Source organism: Ctenopharyngodon idella, chromosome 8, assembly GCF_019924925.1.
Source record: "Ctenopharyngodon idella isolate HZGC_01 chromosome 8, HZGC01, whole genome shotgun sequence".
Classification (NCBI taxonomy): Eukaryota; Metazoa; Chordata; class Actinopteri; order Cypriniformes; family Xenocyprididae; genus Ctenopharyngodon; species Ctenopharyngodon idella.
In genome coordinates this window covers 13,798,024-13,821,653 of record NC_067227.1, presented here as the reverse complement: position 1 = coordinate 13,821,653, position 23,630 = coordinate 13,798,024, and the positions used below count along the sequence as shown (strand labels likewise).

The following is a 23,630-nucleotide window of genomic DNA, read 5'->3' as shown; positions in this document are numbered from 1 at the left end:
TACACAGCTAGGCATAGTGCACTGTGAGTACCTGTATGATGTACTTATTCAATGAAAAAAGAAATAAAAGTGCATTGTTGGACACTTGTTGACACTTCCTCCGTAGTGCAACTAAACATGCTAAAGCCAAGAGCAGCACATGAAATGCCTTCGAAACATCTTTTCCTTCAAATGGAATAAGTCACATGCTTTCGTATAGCAAAAAAATAAATAAATAAATAAAAATAAAAAAATTGCAAGTGCTCCATTTGATGCCACACTATCCTTATGCATTCTATGGCAAAGTACATTGTATAGTGTAAGTGCACAGCGTATACTACAACTAAAGTGACCCAATACCAAAACGTGCAGTATACAACAGAGCATGTTTACTGTACTTAAGGCTCTACTTGACCTTCCGTTTTCAGTGTGCAATAACTGAACTGTAAGTTATATTAACTGAGATTTTTAACATTGTTTTTTTGGCTCATTATTTTCTATCGGACAACATTTTTAACACAAAGTTGGATTCTCAGATGATAATTGGATGCCACTCACTGAAATAAATAAACATAATAAGGTCATGTGAAAACAATGTGGCATAATGTACTAATGTAGCATACAAATGCAGCGTAGCATTTGAAATTTTTGACATAACATTTTTCAAAAAGAGGTTAGAGGTCAGAGGTCATACAGTGGGTATGTACAGTGCTAAACATTATATTAATTATCTATAATTATGTCTTTTTTTAGATGAGGATTTTTATGAGCCATCTCCTTATGAACCCATGACGCCTCACCGACATTCAGATGCATTTCGCCTGGCGTCAATCATTTCAGGTAATTATCAATATTTTCATTATGTATACATTGTGGCAATGTTTGTTGTTGATATTGGCTACTTTTTATTGCCAAGTTCTTATATGAAACTCTAAATGAATTATTATTATGTTCCAATACAGACCAGTTAAAGTTTAAAAAGTTTCTTCTTCCTAAATTTTTCTTTTAGCACATTCCAAACATTATAGAAGGAGAAAGGAAGATAAATGAGACATTTTCCTTTCTAGGAAAAAAAGAAACAGGAGGAAGCGCTTATTCCAGTGAAATAAAAACCAATGTAGGAATTTGTCACCTTAGCATGAGTTAAGTTTAATGTTTAATTCACTGACAGCAGTCATTACAGACAGTAGAGGACAGAAATATTGCATCCAATCCATTATCACAGCCTCACAGAGCCTGGAACAACCAGAATAACTCATTTTTATTCTGATCTGAAAAAAATAAAAATAAAAATAAAATAAAAAATAGCCAGTGAACAACAAATCTCATGCTCACTATAGAACATAGTGAATTCAACAGGGTTGTCAGATCCATCTTCTTGCCAATTTGTTGCATAATACTATTTTTGTGTCTTGAAAGGCCTGCTGTGAGTAGCAGCTGAGGTTTGGAGTTTGCATATTTTCTTTCTTTCTTTACACAAAATAAAAACATTGCAGCTGGGAAATGTGGACACAGCCTCCATTAGCTGATCGTGTAAACATTAGTTGATCATGTAATTTCACAGAGAGGTGAGTTAAGTAGGGTTTAATGTCTTTGTTGAATAATTGTATGTACTATTATGGTTATCACATCTTCAGTTGATTATATGACAACATAAAAGGGGAAAATGAGTTTGGAGACTGATTTAAAGGGATAGTTCACCCAAAAGTGAACATTCTATTATCATTTACTCACCGTCATGTTTTTCCAAATCATTCTTGCAATTACTGTTTCTTCATATCAAAGCAAGAGTCATTACTACAGCGAACCAAAGGCTGTAGTTTCTCTCTAAAGAAGTTTCAGACATCACGTCCACGGACCGTTGGCTGAACGTCTAATGCATTTGGCACACTTAACTGGAAACACTTCTGGATTTTTGAAGTCGTCGTCTGGTTGGTTAAATTCTACAGGATATCCGGGAGACGTGTGTGTCGCGTTCTTTAATGGTCTGCCTGGTACGCCCCGAAACATGACGCGGAACAAAACAAAATGTGATTGGTTGCGAACATCCTCTTGGGCAGTCCTTGGCCAATGAAAGCTGCGATAGAGTCCAGACCTTCTGCCATCAGTCTGAAGGTCTGGCTACGCGAGACTACATTGCGTCTCACTCACAACCTTCACAGATTGAGATGGCGTCTTTTGATTTGATGTGACAGCCCGAGTCATTATTCTAGACCGGCTGTGTCTGTTCATTTACTACAGAAGATGAGAGGAACAAGTGGACCGCAGCACTAGCACTGACATATTGAGGGTAAAGCTGGCGGACCCGCTCAGCCCGTATCAGCTCCCTGGTGGGAATCTCTCCCAACCTGGAAGTGGAACAGCCCTGTGTGCCATATTTAGGATCAGGCAACATTAATTGTGATCCCTTAGTGCTCTGGCTTCTTTGATGCACAACCCTGGATTCATATATCACTGGAAGCACCATTGTGTTACTGATGTTTCTATACACGCAGTAAGTGGATAGTGTTAGCAAAGTAAAATCCTAAAACACACACGGAGGAATTCACTAAGAATGAAATGTGTATTAATTTGTTAAAAGACACATTGCGACATGTGAAGTTACATATATGTGATTGTAACAACAATTGTGAAACATAAAGTCACATTGAGATTTGGGACATTGGTTTGTCACATTCTGAGATATGAAGACAAAATTATGAGAAACAAAGTCTCAATTGCAAGATGTAAAGTTACATTGTGATTTATAAAGTCAAAACTTTGGGAAGCAAATACACAATTGTGAGATATAAAGTAACTGAGATTTTGCACAGTTTGTTACATTCTGTGATATGAAGTCAAATTACAAGAAACAAAGTCACAATTGCAAGATTTAAATTTACACCGATTTATGAAGTCACAAATACAATAAATAAATTCTAAATTGAGATATAAAGTCATATTAAGATTTTGCGTATTTGTTAAAAGTCATGCTCAGATATGCAGTCAAATTACTTGAGACAGATATAAAGCTGCATTGAGATTTATAGTCACAATTATAAGAAACAAGTTCACAATTGTGAGATGTAAAATCACATTGAGATTTTGTGGATTTATTAAGTCACATTCTGATGAAGTCAAATGACAAAAAATAGTCACAATTGCAAGATATAAAGTTGCATTGTGATTTATAAAGTCACAACTACAAGAAACAAATTCACAATTGTGAGAAATAAAAATTAAGATTTTACACAGTTGAGTCCCATTTTGACGTATGAATCAAATTACAAGAAACAGTCACAATTGCAAGATATAAAGTTACATTGTGATTTATAAAGTCACAACTACAAGAAGCAAATTCACTATTGTGAGAAATAAAAATTGAGATTTTACACAGTTGAGTCCCATTCTGACGTATGAATCAAATTACAAGAAACAGTCACAATTGCAAGATATAAAGTTGCATTGTGATTTATAAAGTCACAACTACAAGAAACAAATTCACAATTGTGAGAAATAAAAATTAAGATTTTACACAGTTGAGTCCCATTTTGACGTATGAATCAAATTACAAGAAACAGTCACAATTGCAAGATATAAAGTTACATTGTGATTTATAAAGTCACAACAACAAGAAACAAATTCACATTTGAGAGAAATAGTCATACTGAAATTTTACACAGTTGAGTCCCATTCTGACGTATATGAATCAAATTACAAGAAAGTCACAATTGCAAGATATAAAGTTGCATTGTGATTTATAAAGTCACAACAAGAAACAAATTCACAATTGTGAGATATAAAGTCATATTGAGATTTTGCGTATTACTTTGTTAAAAGTCACATTCTGAGATATGCAGTCAAATTAGTCAAAAAGTCGCTATTGTAAGATGTAGTTACATAATCATTTTATAGTCACAATTCAGAGAAACAAATTTACAAGTACAAGAAACAAAGTCGCAGTTGCAAGATATCAATTTTTATGAGATTTAAAGTCCCAGTAGCTGGAACAAAATTTGCAATTATTTCTTTTTATTTATTTATTGATGTATTTTTTATTTATTTATTTATTTTTATTTTTAATCTGAGGGGGAACAGACCAGAAAATCTCACTATGAATTACTTCTAAAATATTCAGATCAAGAAATTCATTTTCAGGTTTATGTCCCATAATGCTCTCAATTACACACGGTTGCTGTGTTGAATACCTCTGTAAAATTTCCCCTCGCAAAGGTCAACAGTTCAAGATCTCAGAGCACCACTTTATGTTGTGGTTCACACTCTGTGTTCAATTTGACAGATATCAGGCCAGGGCAAAAAATATTTGTCTGCCTGAAATATGACAGAGCATTTTATGACATGACATAAGACTCTCTTCATGGGTCATTTCAGGTGTCGATGAAGACTCTATTAACAGGAGAATCTTCTCTCCTGCTCGTTCACTTTCTTTTTCATTTCTTTTGACAAATCCCTCAAGCCTGGTGAGCAGAAACACTTTCCAACAGAATAAGCCACTCGAAAAAGAAACACAGATAAATTGAAGAATAGAAAAGGTAAAATATAAATTAGATGAACCCTTTCAGGCACAGTGGTCTGTGAGAAATCACCTATTATTTTCCTACTTTTCAATTTGCATTAAAGTAGGAAGTTTTCCATTTTGTGACATTTTATGTATCTCAAAAAATGCTGGGAGTGCACAGTCTCTTGGAGCTTCTGGAAAAACCCAAGCTAAACTAGTTCATGTAAGTGTTATTGATGCTAACATGTAGAATTGATAAAAAACATGCTACAAAGATAAAATATTGCTGTTTTTATATAGGAAATTAGGTGGTTTTGCACAGCAACCACTGTGGATATACAGGAAATACCAAATCATATGACAAAATGGTGGTAAGCATTCTGTGTTTGATCAAAATGAGCTTTATAATATGCATGGTCAAACCATTTTGACTGAAAAAAAAAAAAAAAAAAAAAAAATGAAAGCTATATTTTAGTCAGTGCACAAAATAAATATACACTCAATGCATTGTAGTGCTTTTCACTTTGAACTTTGAGTGAGAAACCACCTAAAAAATGCCTGCATAATCATGAATTTTAGTTTGATGGTTTTTTACCCATTCATCCTGTTTGAAAGAAATAGTGACTGTGCCTGAAATGGTTCGAAAAGAGATTATGGTGGCATGAGACCATAATCTCTGCAGGTTCAGAATAATATGGTCGTACAGTTATATTATGTTGATAGTGGCTTCCAGATTTACACTAGTTTCTGATCAAATCTTTTGCACCAATAAAACAGCATTCAGACTGACAGTTTGAGCGATGGCGGTCTCTTTCATAATCATTTCCTTGCGTTTAGTATCTTTGTGTAGTGTTTATTCACTGCTGTAATGGAGGTCCACTCTTATAGTCACGGCCAACATTACTGTCAAAACAGGCCGATGAAGAAGGTAATAATAGTGTAAGTAATAAAAGCAAGACTTTATGAGCTTTCTGCTCATATTCAGAACATGAAGTGCACACATGCACACAAATATATGTGTGTAAAGGGAACTGGGGCAATACATGAGTGAGATTGACGATTTTATGATAATACTTCATGCATAATGTAAATAAGAAATTGAAATATTGGTGTTTATCATTAAAGTTGAGTTAAGATTAGATGAGTTATGCAATTTACCCGTTAAAAACACCTTAATCTTCGTGATTCACTTTGTCTCTATTGCCTCAAGCATTTTTCTATTCTGAGTTCAGCATCGGAAATTATTTGGTATATTTGCCAGGCTAAGTCCTTAGGGGAGATGAAGCGATAGCTCCATGCAGTGATGCTCTGACAGCATGCAGAGCCAATGATTCCTCACACCTGGCGTTGGAAACTTTCTAGAAATTTCTGGCTGAAATTAGCAAAGACTGCTGAATATGTTCAGTTCTTATACCTCATGTTGATTTTTCAACTTACAAAATGTTGATTTTAAATTTAGTTCGTTTTTGAAAGCAGTTTCTTGACATAATTAGCAGTTATAAAGGACAACTTGACTTTCTATTATTATTGTTCTTTGTATTTTATTGAGAAAGAGTTGTAACACCAATGGCATATTCTCATAATATATAGTTAGTGTCAATATCAAAATATTTTCTTCTGGTCAGATTACTATAATCAATAAATGTAATATGCATAAATGTGCACAAAATATAAATCAAACAGGAGTTTCTGGATTAAAAGTCATGCTTGACACCAAATTTTGATAATGACTCCCTCAAAAAAAAAAAAAAAAAAAAACCCTGAAGAAATATATATCACACTTCTAATTTTCAATCTTGCAGCATGCATATATTGCTACAGAACATTACGTTTTATGAGAACACAAACATTCTGATAAACTTGTGCAAAACTGTAAAGATTTTTACAAGTTAGAGTGTAAAACATAACCTTCAGCCACTGAGACCAATTCCCTCATTCTCGCTCCCCTTCATTCCCTTCAAAGGGAAAACACTGTTAACACACCCAATACAACCTTAGTTCAAGACATTGTTATCTTTTCTCTTCTTCCTATTACCTTGCGCATATATTGTTTCTTTTCCCTTTACTGCTGGCTATATTAACTGTAAAAGCACATTTGAAATTCATACTTCACTGTTGCCTTTGTGCCCCTTCAAGGGAGAAATGTAATGAGACTTTGTTTACCATGTGGCATCCCTGTCAGTAGGGAATGAGATATGGTAGGCGTTATACAAACAAGCCTGGGTCATAGCCGCTGATTATTAAACCAACAACAAGACGGTGGCTTTGTGGTCTGTGCTGATGGTAAAAGTTTGAAAGTAAACAGGTTTTAGACTTCAGAAGTGTCCACACTAAATCAAATGAGTCATATAATGAGGAGTCAAATTTTCCTGGATGTTTTGAGATAAAAAAGATTATTACTGTAACTTCCAGCGGTCAAAACGTACTAAAAAAAAAAAAAAAAAAAGCAGTTTACTGAAATTCACAGCAAAAACTCGTTCCTTACTTCTGCAACAGATAAATTTGAGTGCACAACTATCAACATATGCACATCAACAACACCTATTCGGTATTTCGAAACTCTGACCATACCAATATATAATTCATTTGTGAGGTTAAAAGGAGGAAGTAGGATAGGTATTATTGTTCCTGACTCTGTGTAGCACCTGCAGCTCTGCAGATTCTTCGGAAAGATCCTAGTTTTAAGTATGAGTAGCTGAAGTTTATTTTTAACAAGGTCCCTAATCATTTAAATCTAATTTGAAGTTGTTTCCTACGTGTTTTAAACTTGAATCATTGCTTCTGATTAACTGTCCTATGAGTGTTCATGAGAGGGACATTGTGAAGGTTGCAGGCGCGCCGTTGACACGGGGGACAGGGGGGTCAGGACCCCCGCAGTTTTGAAAAGACAGAAATCGACCCCCGCACTTTTGATAAGGGCTGCTTCAATCAGTCACACTATATCATCTTTTAGCTTAGGATATTTTCTTTCAAATGAGACCATTTTCACGTTTCTGTGAGCTTTCGTTTGTAAATAATAAACTGTTTTGTCGCGGATGTGAACAGGAAATGCGCTCTCGAACGGAAAAACACGCGATCTCCAAACAATCGATCAAAGCGTGCTAACGTTTTAGGACAGGTCGATGGTATATAAATGTATACATGCCCGAACGTTAGCGTTTGTCAATCAAGCCAAACCGTCCATTCAGAAACCGAGAAATTTGACACTTTAAGGTAAGGAGGCTGATCTCTCAGGTTGACGCGCGAGTTTTCGTGAGGATATAGTTTATGGACTGTTTTGATTTCAGTAATTACATCTAGAAAGGTAAAAGCATTGATGGCATCTATAAAAGAGGTATCTGAAAGTGAAACGAAAGTGATTATTGCCTCGACCAGCGACGCAGTGGGGAGGACGCATGAGAGGAGACCTGCGCGTTTAATTGGTATGTGCATGCGAAAGTGAAAGTGCCCTTTGCGGTCGCATCGCGATTTCTACCGCGGGAGAACAATCCCCCCCACAGTTTGGTCCCCCCCACTTTGAAAATGTCTCCTGCGCCCCTGGAAGGTTGACATAAGTGCATTGTGAAGCTTGCACAAGAATCGGCGGTCCTCTGTGCTTACACGTTAGGCTAGTTCTCGCACAAACTTTACGACATTTATGTCAAGCTGAACTTGTGAACGCGTCTACTACAGTCGGCCAGAAGCGATGGTTTATACAGTAGTTAAAATAGTTTAAAATATTATTATTTTTCTTACACCTATCGTTTCACTTCAGAAGTCATTGATTCATCCACTGGGGTCGTATAGATTACGGTCACAATTGCTGTGTGTGGTTTTTCAAGCGTCAACCAAGCCAAAAAAATAAATAAACAAATAAAAATAACGATTTTATTCAACATTATCTAGTGATGGGTGATAACAAAACACTGGTTCATGAAGCTTCGAAGCTTTACAAATCTTTTGTTTCGAATCAGTGGTTCGGAGCGTGTATCAAACTGCCAAAGTCGAGTGGTTTCAGTAAACAAGGCTTCGTTACGTTGTAAGTGTTTTGAAACATTTCAAAATTTCAATGATTCACGTGACTTTGGCAGTTTGATACACACTCCAAACCACTAAGCTTCAAAGCTTCATGAAGCAGTGTTTTGAAATCGCCCATCACTAGATAATGTTGAATAAAGTCATTGTTTTGTTTTTTTTTTTTTTTTTTGTATTTTCGTCACTTCATAACATTAAGGTTGAACCACTGTAGTAACATGAACTATTTTAAATATGTCTTTAGTAGCTTTCTGGGCATTTGAAAGTGTTAATTATCTCACTGAGCCATCGGATTTTATCAAAAATATCTTAATTTGTGTTCCGAAGATGAACGAAGGTCTTACGGGTGTAGAACGGCATGAGGGTGAGTAATTAATGAGAGAATTTTCATTTTTGGGTGAACTAACCCTTTAATATTAGTTAATACATTAACTAACATTAACTAAAGGGATCTTATTGTAAAGTGTTACCCATGTATTTTTATAAAAAAAAAATAGCAATTGAATTCCTTAGATCAGTAAGAGGAATGAACATGGTAATAAAAAGCGTATTATGAGGTTTTTGTTGCAGAATTGTTTTATTAATATTATAAGTGAACCTCAGGGACCCATTCTGCACAGCAGACTGAAAAAGTTTGGATCTCTCTTTCCATCGCTGCTTTTCTCTCTCTTCTTCTCTCTCCCAAATAAGTATTATAATAGAAGGAGATAATGAGTAATGAGAAGTAAAGAAAGGTTTCCCATTCTCCTCACAGCAACAGTAGGAGCTAAAGACTTTCTAACGAGCTCACGCACCTCAGAGGAGATTACATCTAAACTGTGGCACTTCTCCTAATTGCAATCAACCTAGGCAGTGCCAAGAGCTGTGAATAACCCAGAATGAACCTGCTGTCCCTTTAGCCGTCCATTACACAAACCACGCATTATTCACACATTATATGCCTGTGAGTGATCTGTATGGTAGCCTATGCTTAGTATGAGTATTTGCACATTAAATAAACCCACATGCCTTATAAACTCATACTAATTAATCAAATAATACAGATAGTATTTGTGACCTGTGGTCTACCAGTAGGTCATTTTTGGTTACAATTTGTTCTACAGGCTACAGAATTACAAGGCACCCTCCAGCATTCTTGCTGAAAGGAAGGAAAAAAAAAAACAAAAAAAAAAACAAAAACAAAACTGTAAATCCTTTTTATTCCTTTGTCACTTTCACTTTTTTATCTGACTATGGAGTTTTTGTGACCCAAATGGTCCTCTCTAGAGGAGGTTTATGGCTTTCAAATTTCTCTCTGATGTCAAATAAAATTCCATGTGTCATTTGTTGTCATGATTTGAATGTACATGTAAGAAACTTCTTGGCTAAATTCACTGAACAGTTGCACCACTTTTGTCATGGACTTGGGGCTACTGTGAATTCCTGTCTATTTGATATTTTCAGGATATCTGAACATCTCCCAATATTTTGTCCCATTTCCTTCTGTTCGGTTCCTATCCCTTCTTTAACCAGGCAAATGTTTGTGCATGCTGTGCTGCAGCATCCTCTGACCTCCAGACGCTGGACACTTTTTTTATGTACATTCTCACCAACCAATTTCATACCTCATTTACGGCTTCTTTCTCCACTGTGAGACACACCTAAAATTGCTCTCTCACAAACACACACACATACACGCACACGACAAGAGAGCGAGGACTGCTGAATCAAATTTGGAAACACTCTAAAACCACACAGTATTTTTAGATCCGGGTAACCTTTGCTTACCTCACATTCAGATCATTGCAAATGGCTTTTGTCGATTCAGAGCAAGAACTTTTAAAGGGTTATTATTATTATGGAAACACAAGATTGCACCAATTACAGGATACTTTTCCGACCTCGTAATGTGTCAGTCTAAATAGCTGTAGATTACACTGCAACATAATGTTCTTATTCAGTGTTTTTGACATGTTTTCCAGGAAAAATATCTAAAGTATAAATAAATAAAAACCATCTAAACAAGATACATTTAAAATGATATTGGTATTATTGTTAATATATAGTTAGGTCCTTTACATGCAATCTGTAAGCAATCATATTATTACCACATGGCACAAACTGGCTTCTGCAGATCTAGCTTGCCAAGACCAAGTACATTAACACTGCCCTATGGGGCTGCTGAATGCTCGAATCTGATTGGTTGACAAACGTTTTAAGGTGTGCAATTATTTTCAGGGAAACGGCTAAAGTAGTTCTAAGCAGGTCTTGACCGCATTACAGTTCCATATCACTTCGCCAAATGATTTCAGTTATTTTAAAAGGTCCTTACAGCCTACAACAGCAAAGGAACCAAACCTCGCAAGGACACCGACCAAACAAATAAATATAGCAAACAATAGGATAAAAATGACAAACTATTGCCTTGGTTTTTGCCACAAAATACGTTTTATTATGTCCTGAAAGGTCATACTTTCTCTCCCGGTCTCTCACTCAAACGCACACACAATACACTACGGACACATACTCACACAGAAACGTGTTGTCCGCGCTGCTCTGACAAATTTAGATTTAATTTTACATTCTACATGTTGTCACTTTTTCTTGAGTCTCTCCATCATTGTCTGACTCCGGTTTGAACATAAAAGGCTGAACAGTTTCTGACATTTTCAGTAAGTCTGCGTGAGATAATAGGAGCTGCTAGTGCTAACACGAGCTATTGAAACTCCGCCCTTTTCTTGGGAGCAGCAGCTCATTTGCATTTAAAGGGACACACAAACACAGAGTGTTTTTGCTCACCCTCAAAAAGTGACAAATTTAACATGCTATAAAATGATCTGTGGGGTATTTTGAGCTAAAACTTAACATACACACTCTGTGGACATCAGAGACTTATTTTATATCTTGTAAAAGTGGCATTATATGACACCTTTAAGGACAAAAACCTGACAAATGTCTTGAAATGCAACAACTGAACAGTGTCTTGAGGTGTGGTAACCGAAGTATAAGTGGAATAATTGACTCCAGGCCGTTGAATTATAAGAAAATAATGCACACCCGAGGTGTAATTGCATTACTACCTCAGATGTGCATTATTTTCGAATAATTCAACAGCCCGTCGTCAATTATTCCTTACATATTCAATAACTTGCTAAAACTATTCTGAGAGTTGGCATATATATATATGCCATATATGCCATATATATATGGTTGTATTTTCAAATTCAAAGAGTATCAGTAAATGTACTTCTGGTGTTTTTTTTTTTGTCTTTGGGGAGTGATGTTACGAGGACGTGAGGATTCATGTATTGATTGCACTTGCTTTAAATTGTATTGATTGCATGCAGGACTCCCTCCAGTATTTAACTGTAGCGAAACTTGAGCTCGGAGGCAATCTGTTATTTCATGATTAAATATCTGACAAATGCTTGTATTTGCTTCTAGCAGGGATCCCGATGGTAAAATCAGAGTCCAGATCTCCATAAAAATGTATAAATCTGTAACGCAGATGAGGCTTGTCTTTAATAAGTAAGGATATGTTTGATGTAAACATTCCATGTCTTATTAATGACAGGCTTCTGAACATGCGTTATTAGTCATTACTTTGTAAATACAAGACCTCTGAGCAATGATGTCTACTCTGAAACCAAGATAACTCCCTACAAACATCAAGATAGTTATTAATATCAATCAGTTTCAAAATATCTTCAAAGGACTTCATGAAAATCCCTAATGTTTCTCCGAGTCCTTTGCTGCCATAACACATGGTAATTTATATGCATACTCCCTTTTTATTTACATAAATATTATATTTCCACTCATTTAGAGTAAACAGTTCAGACATTTAGATCATTAGCACTTTATTCATAAGTAACAAAAACCCGTTCGGAATGAAATTCATCTTTTACTCTCCACAAGGGGTCTGATAAACCATCTGTTCTCAAAGTTATACCAACACCCACTGGGTTTTATTAGTTTCTCTCTCTCCTTCTCTCTCCAATCACCAGAGCTGCCGTCAAGGCTGGAGACGCCATTAGGGCAACATATCAATGCCGACCTTCATACACTTTTAGAGGTCCAGAACTTCCCCACAGTCTCCAGCTGATAGTTCCCCAATCCCCTGAATGCTTCTTTCAGCTGCCTTCAACTGAACACTTACAGGCGTCACACAGCTTGATACATGCCCTTGTTTCCCTTTTCCCACTTTTTCTTTATCTTGAATGTACTTATTGGAGTTTGCACAGTATATACACCACTTGAGGTTTCAATAATGCAAAGGTTTCAGTAGGGTTTTAGATAATACATTTAAACATCTTTTGGTTTTAGCAAGGGTACAGCTAATATTTCATGTCCATTCTTTTTTCAGGACCTTGCTCAGCGAAAGGTCGGGATTAGATGGGATTATCCACAGCAAAAGTGCTCTGCCCATTCAAACTCAGGGTGCATGTGCAAATTTTTGAGCCAGAGGGATTTTGAGTGTAATATTATGTGTTTAATGAATTAAATATACGTACCATATACATATATGCAAAACAAAAGTTTGGGTTGACATTGATAATAATAAGATATTTTTCTTGAGCACCAAATCAGCATATTAGAATGGACACCGAAGACTGGAGTAATGGCTGCTTAAAGTTCAGCTTTGCATCACAGGAAATTATATGCGATCCATATAAGCTGCGAATGCTCTGCATACCCAAGGCATTCTTGGACTCGCTAAATAATAATAACACTATAAATTACTATACATTCCCTTGTTTGAGGTGTACTATAAAGCTTACGTGATGAAGTTTTGTTAATGTGTATGTAGCTGTCCCTCATTTATTTATTTGCCAACTGACAGTAATTTTCTTCAAATCTGCCATTTACGGAGGGTTTCGGGTTAGCGGATCCACAACAGCTTTGGCACCTACGGTCTGTTGTTATGTATCATCATTGTTCTACGTTCTCATTGGTTTGCTGGTAAATGGAGGATTACATGCACAGGGAAAGCTGCCTACGGATCGCTCACCCAAGCGGAAAAAATGCGCTGTTGCTGCCAGATCTCAATCAATGAAAATCACATTGTATTTGATACAAAACTAACTAGACTAAATCAAATGAAAAAAGCCATAACTGAAACTATTTTCATAGTATTTTATTTTCTCTATAGGGAGATTTATTTTTTATGAAAACTTATAAACTATTAAAGACAGACCTGCTGTAAATAGGCCTACTGTAACTATTGAAGGTTGTTAATCAACAGTCTATGTGTTTGTTAAAGTCATCGATTTGCTTTATTTCAACTTATTTTTTTTTAAAGAATACTTATATTTTTATTTATTATACTTATATTTATTATAATTATATATAGGCTACATATATATATATATATATATATATATATATATATATATATATATATATATTATTTATAACAGGCTACTAATATTTATTACATTATAGTTACTTTTAATTCTTTATTAAACAAATACTTCAGACATACGTACAACAAAGAATCAGTCATCTCTGATTTAGATCTGAGTCTTTAAGCCGTTGCGCCGCACAGGTGAAGTGTGTCATTTCTGCAACACTGGTGGCATCTAGCGGAATTACAAAAATACAGCATCATTTGGAAACGCCCCTTTCGCGTGTCGTCCCTCCCTCAACTCAAACATCACAAACACAGCTCTTACGGGTGCTTGTGAAGGCATGTCTCAACAGGTAAATGTAGGCTACTTTCAATAAAAGGTCCAACCAATGCTATCTCATGACCAATTTGTACGTATTTTACGAGGTGGCTAATTCATACAAATTCATACGCCTCAGTCGTACAAATTCTGATTTGTCTAAACCCCAGTGATGGGTAGGTTTAGGGGTGGGGTTAGAGGTAGGTCATTCGTATGAATTCATACGAATTTGGAAACTCGTAAAATTCATACGATTTAGCAAAAAATGTACGAATTTGTATGAGTGAGGTCATACGAATTAGCCACCTCGTAAAATATACGAATTGCCGTGAGATTATGTTGGTCCAACATATTTACTTTTAGCTGTGTTGCTATGTGTCATGAGACTAAGCAAGTAGCTAACACTCTATAGCGAATGTGTCTCGCTTATTATAAACCCATCCAATGTATCTGTACCAGGGAAATTTTTGCGTCACCCACATGACGCACCATCCAGCATACCTGGTTAAATATCCTCAGGACCCAATGTCCCCAAAATGTAGTGTTTGTTCAGGTTTCAGGCCACTTCCTGTACATTATGAGGACATCCAGCTGTCCAACTAATTCAAATCACTAAGTAAAATTTTTATTTTATTTTATTGAAAATGTAAAAATGCAGGATTATGTTTAGGGGTGGGGTTATGGTTGGGGGATAGACAAAGCCCAGTATATATATATATATATATATATATATATATAAACGTCTATGAAAAGTCCTCATAATGATAGGCGTGTGTGTGTGTGTGTGTGTGTGTGTGTTTTGAAAGCATCCCAATTGGGACACCGAGTTGGAATCAGATCAAAGAGTTCATTGTTGTGCTGGAGTTGTCCAATTCATCAGACAAGGAGTGTATGTGGGACAGTGCATCTGATTGTCTCTTTTTTCTTATGCACACCCACTCTCAATTCCCCTCTCACTCTCTTGATATCATTCTCACAAACAAAATCTCACTTATCTTTCCTGCTCTCCTCTCATAGGCATACATTCTGGCACAAGTAAAGGCCAGCCACACTGCTCAGATCCCAGCCGCCCATGCAACCCTTGTCTGGACGCCACCAAAGCCTGCAACCTCAATGAAAACTGCAAGCGTCAGCGCTCCAACTACATCTCCACCTGCACCCGTGCGCAGACGCAGGGCCAGCAACCCTCACAGTCTCAGTCACAGGACAGCTGCAACAGAAAGCGCTGCCATAAGGCCTTGCGTCAGTTCTTTGAGCGCGTTGACACGCAATACACCTACGGGCTGCTCTTCTGCTCCTGCAAGGACCAGGCCTGTGCTGAGAGAAGGAGACAGACCATTGTACCCTCTTGCTCATACCTGGACAAGAGCAAACCCAACTGTCTTCAATTGCGCAACACCTGCCGCCTGGACGTCCACTGCAGGTAGGCAAGTCAATGTGTTTTATAATGTAGCCCTGAAATGAACTGACATTTATTCATTTAGCAGATGCTTTTATCTAAAACCACTCCCCATAGCTACAAAACAAGTGATTCATCCAAAGAAGCCTGTAACATAAAAAAACGTCAGTTTCCATAAATCTGTAACTCTTAAATCTTTTTTTATAACCATAGCTTTCCCACAATGTCGCCATGGAACAGCGAGCACAAACTTATTACAGGGAAAATCCCCTTGGATCTCTGATTACATAGATAGTTCATCCAAAAATGAATATTCTGTCATTATTTGCTCTTCCTCAAGTCTGTATTACATTTTTTCTTCCATGGAAAACAAAAAGGGCCATGAATTGAATGAATTGAGACTTCAAAAAGCTTCAAGCTTCAAAAAGGACATAAAAGCAACATAGAACATCATAGAAGTATCATACAAGTAAGCCATACAACTTGTGTGGTGTATTTGATATTCTGAAGTGTTACCAGAAATCTAAGTCATTATTCACAGAAAATCTTTAAAAAATAAATGACTGTATTATTTGGCTTCATGATACTACTTTCTTTACTATTTATATATGTGCATGCTTCATGCTAAGTTTATACAAATATATATGTTCTTTATGTAAGCAATAAGGTACAAGAGGCTGTGCTGTATCGTGAATAAGTCACGGCTAAAGGGCGTTGTTAGGCACGATGCTAAGCAGAGTGCCTGCAACCCCTTCAGTCGTGACTTATTTACAATACAGCACTAGCCTCGAGTACCTTACTGCTTTTATAAAATGGTTACCACACCATACAAATATTAAAGCCAAAAATATGTATAAATGCAACTTTCATGAATTAAACTTTCACTAAAAGCCTTCCTTCTGTCGGAAAAAAATACTCCCTGACCGTGAACAGCAACAGAAGTTACATTTTTACGCCATTAGATGGCGGCAACGTCTGTCTTTATGTGTGTCAGTCAGTAGTGAAGACTTTTACATTGAAAAGCCTGAATTGTTGTGAACACGGAAAAACAAGACGCAACTGACAAATGCTTTGACCAGCGCTGTCAGTCACGGAAAAACCCCTTAACTGTTAAAAGGACAAGATAATACATCGGACATTTAAACAGATTTTTTTATTATGAACATAGGACTGACCTGAAGGAAAATGCTAAATCTGATTGCAGGTAATAATAATAATAAATAATTTTGCTCAGTCGATCTCTTTCTCACAATACTCTTCTACATAATACAGTAAGCTTCAATGAACAAAATCAACTGAGAACGAACAGTTTACGTTGCTAAGAGTGGTTGCTAAGGGTGTTGTGTAGTGAAACACAGAACCGTTGGGTGAAGCGGTCATAGCCGTGTTTTATCGTGAATAAAACACAGCTATTGACCAATCAGAATCAAGGACAGGAACTAACCATTTTATAACAATCAATTTCACTTTAGAGGATTAGGAGTAAAGACATTTCAAGATATTAAAAGATGTCCAAGATATTCTACAAAAACTCCACTAGGTTTTAAGGATAAAAGAAAGTCATATGGGTTTCGAACATCTTTTTGGATGAACTGTTCCTTTAAGTGCCTTGCTCAGGGGCCTTAGTAGTGCGTTGTGCTCAAGGGCTCAATGATGTTGGCTCACGGCTCACACTTTGCTGAACCAGCATCCTTCCAGTTAACTGTTCTGGTTCTTTAACCACAACAGCAAGCCAGAAAACAGATACTACATTTGAAGTACCTGTTAAATTGAATGTAAAGTAAATGTTTTTATATTTACATACCTTGCACTAATTTTCCATTTGATTTTTTTAGGTTATACCCAAAGCGTTTAATGTTGCTTTAAAATTAAAGTCTGCTCTTTCCCTCCACCATATTCTATTAGTGCCTTGAGCCTTCGCCAGGAAAGTAATTGCAGACATTTTAAGAACCTTCTATTAGAAACAGAAGAGACTTTCTGCTTAATTGACAAGACAGTGTTCAATTAGGCTGAACCGAACATTAGTACATCACTTTTACTGTGTTTCCTTGTGATTTAACAGCCAACTGTTTTTATTAACACAAGCTTATCCACTACCACTTACCAGTGGACCATTGCTGGATTACTTTGTCAACGCCTGTCAAGAAATCAAGCCTCTGTAAAATGAGAGGGTTTGTACACACAGGTTATTAAGTTTCTCTGTATATTATTTAGCTTTTTTATTTTAGCTTAGATTTAGTAGAGTTTTCTCATTTCAGTTTATTTCATGTTTTGAAATTTTAGGGTTGCCAATGTTCATTTAAAATAATTTTTAAAATGTTTAATGCTGTTAAATATTCAGAACAGTCTGTTACGCAGGTGGATTGTAAAGGTTTCACATTTTCTAATATACATGCATCAAAAACTAAATTTAATTTGTTTTAGTTAGTTTTGTAGTTTCATTTTAGTTTAGTTAAAATGCATTTAGTTCAACATTTGGTGCTGATACACTGAAGGAATGGAAGCCTGATCATTCACAAGCCTGAAAGGGTCATGCTTATTATATGCAAATTACAGAAGTGGCATCGAACATAGATTTCGCTTTTAGTCCACAGATACCGTGAAACATCCCGACGCTTAATCCGTGGCTGTGTTGGAAGATGTGGGTAGATGAGCAGTTATCTGTAATTCTCTGCAATGTAGCAGAAATAGCCACATAGTGTGAACAGCTGATATGTCAGAATATTGCATTTCAAAGAAAACTATTCATTTGATTTGATACACGTTAATGTCTTTCACAGACTGAGACAATTTGGTCTTGTAATGTTAACATGGCCTTTGGTAGTAATGTGTATTTAGCAATGAAGATAGGTTCATTAAACACATATGCATAACCAAATAATCTCTGAAGCATTAATGGCTACAAATTATACGAATACCTCCTCCAACGACTGAAAATACATAATCACGCAAGGACACACATGAACACATTACTTATAGAACAGAACACACTGTTCCTGTTGTTGCTTTTAAATAAGTGAATGCGTAGTTTGAGTGCTCAATCTGGGATTCATCTGTACTGCATGTTTCCCTGCTGATTTTTAACTTTGAAGCTGTATGAAGGCACTTTGAAGAAGAGATCAGAGATATAAGTTGACTAAGGATATGAAGCAGCATTAATGAGGATTTTTAAGAAGACTGATTTGTTCTCGTGTGTCGTTAGCATTAGTGCTCTGCTGCACCCGATGTATGCGAACAGTCATACAGTCAAGACTGCAGAGGATGGACATAAATCTATTCATTGCTCTGTGTTTTTGTGTGGAGGCACGTCTGTGGAGGTGTTTATGTGGGTGTGTGTTTATGTGAAATAGAAAGACAGATAATGTAGGCGAAAAGGCATCTCTTCCCTCTTGTTGACTGCTTCGTGTTTAGGATCAATGATTTGCGACAGGATTTACTTTTTCACACTGCCACGCAAACCAATAGTGTTGCCAATTATATGTAATATTATTTATAGTGTAAAAAATATTACAAATCATAAATTAGAATATCCATATTGTGTTGCACTGTGGGATCATAGGGTAAATAGCTGGGTTTTGTTGGAAGTCACCATTGTGGTGATTAGTGTTCCCTTTGACTTCAAACTGTAAAAAAAAAAAAAAAAAAACTTAATGAAGGACTTTTAATCATACTTAGCAATATATATATATATAAAACGCTATAATTCCATTTTGATTAATTTGAGTAAAAAGGTGTTTTCTTTACCAAGAAAGTGGCAAGATGAAAACCACTATTTTCTCTTTCAAACTTTCACATAGCATCTTTTGGTTATAGAAACATTAAAAATTCAAATCTACATTTTGATTTTAAAAGGTTTATTATAAAAATGGATTATTTTTCCCCCAAAATGCAATAAATCCATGACATGTTTTTTTTTTTTTTTTTTTTTTTTCAAAATGCAATTAATCCATCAATATAAAAGTTATTTTTTATATTGAAAATACACAACAAGGTAAGTTGATTCACATATATAACAGCCTCTGAACTTTGCCAATACTAATCTTATATACATGCATTTTACTAAAAATACATTCAGCCGTCGCTCCCAAAATGAATTCAAGGAGTCATCTTGTTAATTTTATAAATTAATTATCTCCGTTTGTCATTACCGATTAAAGAGTATCTGGCGCCACCGCACGGCTAAAATAAACACATTTACCAAGTACAGAGTATTGGTATTAAAAATGGCTTTTAAAAACTGTCCATGATTCAGTTTTGGAGACCGTGACAGAAATTTGATGCTGTTGTGGAACAAGCAACAGCCAGCATTTTTCCTCCTCCCGACTCGTGCCTCATCTTCTTAATCTTCTCACGTAAATGGTTCGATTTCGATGACTTATGTTTCTTCCCCACCGCAGAAACCACCACATGTTCATCAATGCCGTCAAAATTATTAATTTTTCTGTTTTTGTTGATCACAAAGTACAAAGCAGATAAGGAAAACTAGGATGCCGGATGTATTCAGAAGGCCACCATTACTGTTTACAGTGCGTGGAATGGTGCGCTGTGATTGGTTGAGCGGATATATATTGCGTTCTGCAGAGAAGGGAGACTGGGGGCCTGTACCATGATTGTAGTTGAACAAACTTAGGGTTATAGGATTAGTTTCAAGTTGACAAAACCATACCACTCCAATCCGGCTTTGTTGGTACCATTATGCTGATCATCAACTTTCTCTGTCAACTCAGGCTTTGATCCTGAGTTTGTGGAGTGGAGCGCGTGCACATGAATGCGTGACATCAGTGGCAAACAGCCAATCACATGCCTTGCAACAGAAAGAAACTGTGGTTTACTTCTCGCGAGAGAGTCAACGCGATTCAAATCTCTTTTGCTGAAGAAAATGAAGAATTTAAATGCATTTACACTAAAGAAGAAACTTGTCCATGAAAAAGGACAAATAAAAGAAATTATCTTGCTCTATCAGAGCAAGTGAAAATTGTTAAGTGTTTATATAGTTTATTATATACAGCAATAGAGACTCAAACATGTAAGGTTATGTAGTCATTTTTAAAGAGTTATCTGTTGATTCTACAGCTTACATATGATCTGTATATATTAATATTTATTTAAAATAAATGCTTAATAATAACTGTTAAACTAAAATTGCTTGTGTGAAATGGATTAATAATAATATAGATCATATAATAATTATTTAAATCATATATAAATCATAAAATAATTCTATAAATCATTAAAGCAAGACAATTTCATCGTTAAATATTTGTTTTTACTATATAGTGACCTTTAATTTGGAGGAAGAGAAACTGGGGGAGGGACTTTATTGCATTGGATGTGTCAGTGTCACTTTGCTCACATCTGATTGGTCCAATTTCGGTTTGAGATCTCTTACCCAGAACATAACCTGCCCCGGAGCAGGTTAGCTGTGGAGCGTAAGTTACTATGGCGATGAACACCGCTAAAAGCCAAGTCACTTTCAGGGTACCTAAAACCCAGGATTGGCACAAACTAATCTGAAACTTAACTGGCTAGCCAGCTAATCTGGCTTCATGGTACAGGCCTTGGCTTTTGTCGCGTTTTGGAAAGAAAGGGAGAAAACATGACAGAATAACACGACGGATATCGCATTTTGCGCAAAATTAATAAATGACATTTCAATACCGACCAGATACAATACTGATTTTGGTGGAAACTCAATTTTTTATGAAAATTGCATTTATCGCATTTTGGAACCAAACTCTTCATATATATATATATATATATATATATATAACGGTTAGTTCCTGTCCTTGATTCTGATTGGTCAATAGCTGTGTTTTATTCACGATAAAACACGGCTATGGCCGCTTCACCCAATGGTTGTGTATCACTACACAACACCCTTAGCAATGACTCTTAGCAATGTAAACTGTTCGTTCTCAGTTGATTTTGTTCATTGAAGCTTACTGTATTATGTAGATGAGTATTGTGAGAAAGAGATCGATTGAGCGAGTTTATTACCTGCATTCAGATTTAGCATTTTCCTTCAGGTCAGTCCTATGTTCATAATAAAAAATCTGTTTAAATGTCCGATGTATTATCTTGTCCTTTTAACAGTTAAGGGGTTTTTCCGTGACTGACAGCGCTAGTCAAAGCATTTGTCAGTTGCGTCTTGCTCCGTGTTCACAACAATTCAGTATTTTAAATGTAAAAGTCTTCGCTACTGACTGACACACTCATAAAGACAGTCTTTGCCGCCATCTAATGGTGTAAAAATGTAACTTCTGTTGCTGGTCAGGGACTATTTTTTTCCAGCGGAAGGAAGGCTTTTAGTGAAAGTTTCATTGATACATATTTTTTGGCTTTAATATTTGTATTGTGTGGTAACCGTTATATAAAACGGCCTAACAACACCCTTCAGCCGTGACTTATTCACGATACAGCACAGCCTCTCGTACCTTATTGCTTACTTAGAATATTGTTATATTCTAATACCAAATTCTAAAAACCATCATATTCCCTGAACCCTAGAGCTAATTATACAAAAGATCTCTTGAAACTAAATCTGTAAACAAATGTGCATTACTTTTTAAAATAGTAATTCAAATAGTAATATGTAAATGTATAAAGTAATGAGTTACTTGATACATCAAAAAAAGTAATCTGATTACATAATGCATGTTACTTGTAATATGTTACCTCCAACACTATATTCACTTATGATTTCCTCTGCATTCACATTTTCCATTTTTATCAATTCACCCATCTTGAATGACAGATCACTGTTTGGATTGGCGTTATTAAACATGAATGTCACAGTCAGCTTAATCCAGTGCTTCAACTGTACTGGGCCGACTAACAATAAGCCTGCCTCCCCATCCGTCTCCACAATCCCCATCCGTCCTCGCCTCATGGCTTGAATCCATTGCAGTGGAAATTGGCCTCACATCATCTCTCATTGGCCGCGCTGCGATCGGAGCTGTGAGGGATGGCTTTGTCTGAGTAGAGAAATACATGATGAACTCTGTAATGAATGACACTGCGGGCTCATACAGGGCTTGACTATTTAAAGCCACAGTTGGCGGCCCCACGACCTCACTGATTCAACACTGTTTGGGTCAATAGCCTCAATAGCCTTATTCACTGTGTGTATCTCCTCCCTTCAAATGTCACTCTAGGTCAATGGCTTTGGGTCTTGGCAAGGAGCATCTGAAATATGTGTACATTGTGTTAGGGGGACACAAGATCAAATTCTGGCTTGCAACATTTTCTTCTTTCCCTCATTTCCTGTCCTTTCTCTGGGGCTTAATTTGTGCTGGAACAAGCCAGATCTAGATTTTAGTTGATACCCCTGCATGCCTCAGAAGAAAATTTAAGCAATGACTTAAAAGGGACCTATAATGCCTTTTACAGTATGTAATATCAGTTTCTGGTGTCCCCAGAATGTGTCTGTGAAGTTTCAGCTCAAAATACCCCACAGATCATTTGTTACAGCTTGTCAAATTTGCCCCTGTTTGGGTGTGAGCAAAAACACACCGTTTTTGTGTGTGTCCATTTAAATGCAAATGAGCTGTTGCTCCAGGCTAGCTTTCCAGAAGAGGGCAGAGCTTTAACAGCTTGCACTTCAGTTGCTCAACAACAACAAAGCTGGAGAATCTCACGCAGCCAAAATGACAATTGTCAGTAACGGTGCAGCATTACATTGTTCAAACCGGAGTCGAACACTGATAGAGAGACTCAGGAAGAAGTTACAACTTATGGAATGCATCTGGACATTTCTGAATGGTTAGTGGATAAATTTGTGTAGTTGCTGTGGAGTTGATTCAGTTTGTGCCGTCATGTTAATTTTTTGTGCAAATCCAGCAGTAAATTGTGAAGCAGTACTTCATAAAATGACGTCATGGCAACAACACTCTACTACAACAACTCTTCCTCTTCTCTAAAGGAGCCCAACATGGCCTCGCCCCCTTTATTGTGTGTTCTCGGGGGCAGGGTTTATGTAAATTTTAGGGTTAGTGATGTCACTCACTACCCGGGAAGAAGCCAGCTGTAGTCCCTACCAGCCGTTTGTTGTAGTCCTTAAAAAGCGATTTCTTTAAAAGAAAATATATCCCTT

At 36.4% G+C, this 23,630-nt stretch overlaps 1 protein-coding gene across 2 annotated transcripts in view; it reads left to right on the top strand.

Moving 5' to 3' along the window:
- gfra2a (GDNF family receptor alpha 2a) overlaps positions 1 to 23,630 on the top strand; it is a 92,460-nt gene that overhangs the window by 31,205 nt on the left and 37,625 nt on the right. For both annotated transcript variants that reach the window (XM_051904586.1, XM_051904585.1), the window contains exons 3-4: positions 733 to 819; positions 15,157 to 15,562. In XM_051904586.1, the coding sequence (XP_051760546.1) occupies positions 733 to 819; positions 15,157 to 15,562 (493 nt within the window). The remainder of the gene's footprint in view (positions 1 to 732; positions 820 to 15,156; positions 15,563 to 23,630) is intronic.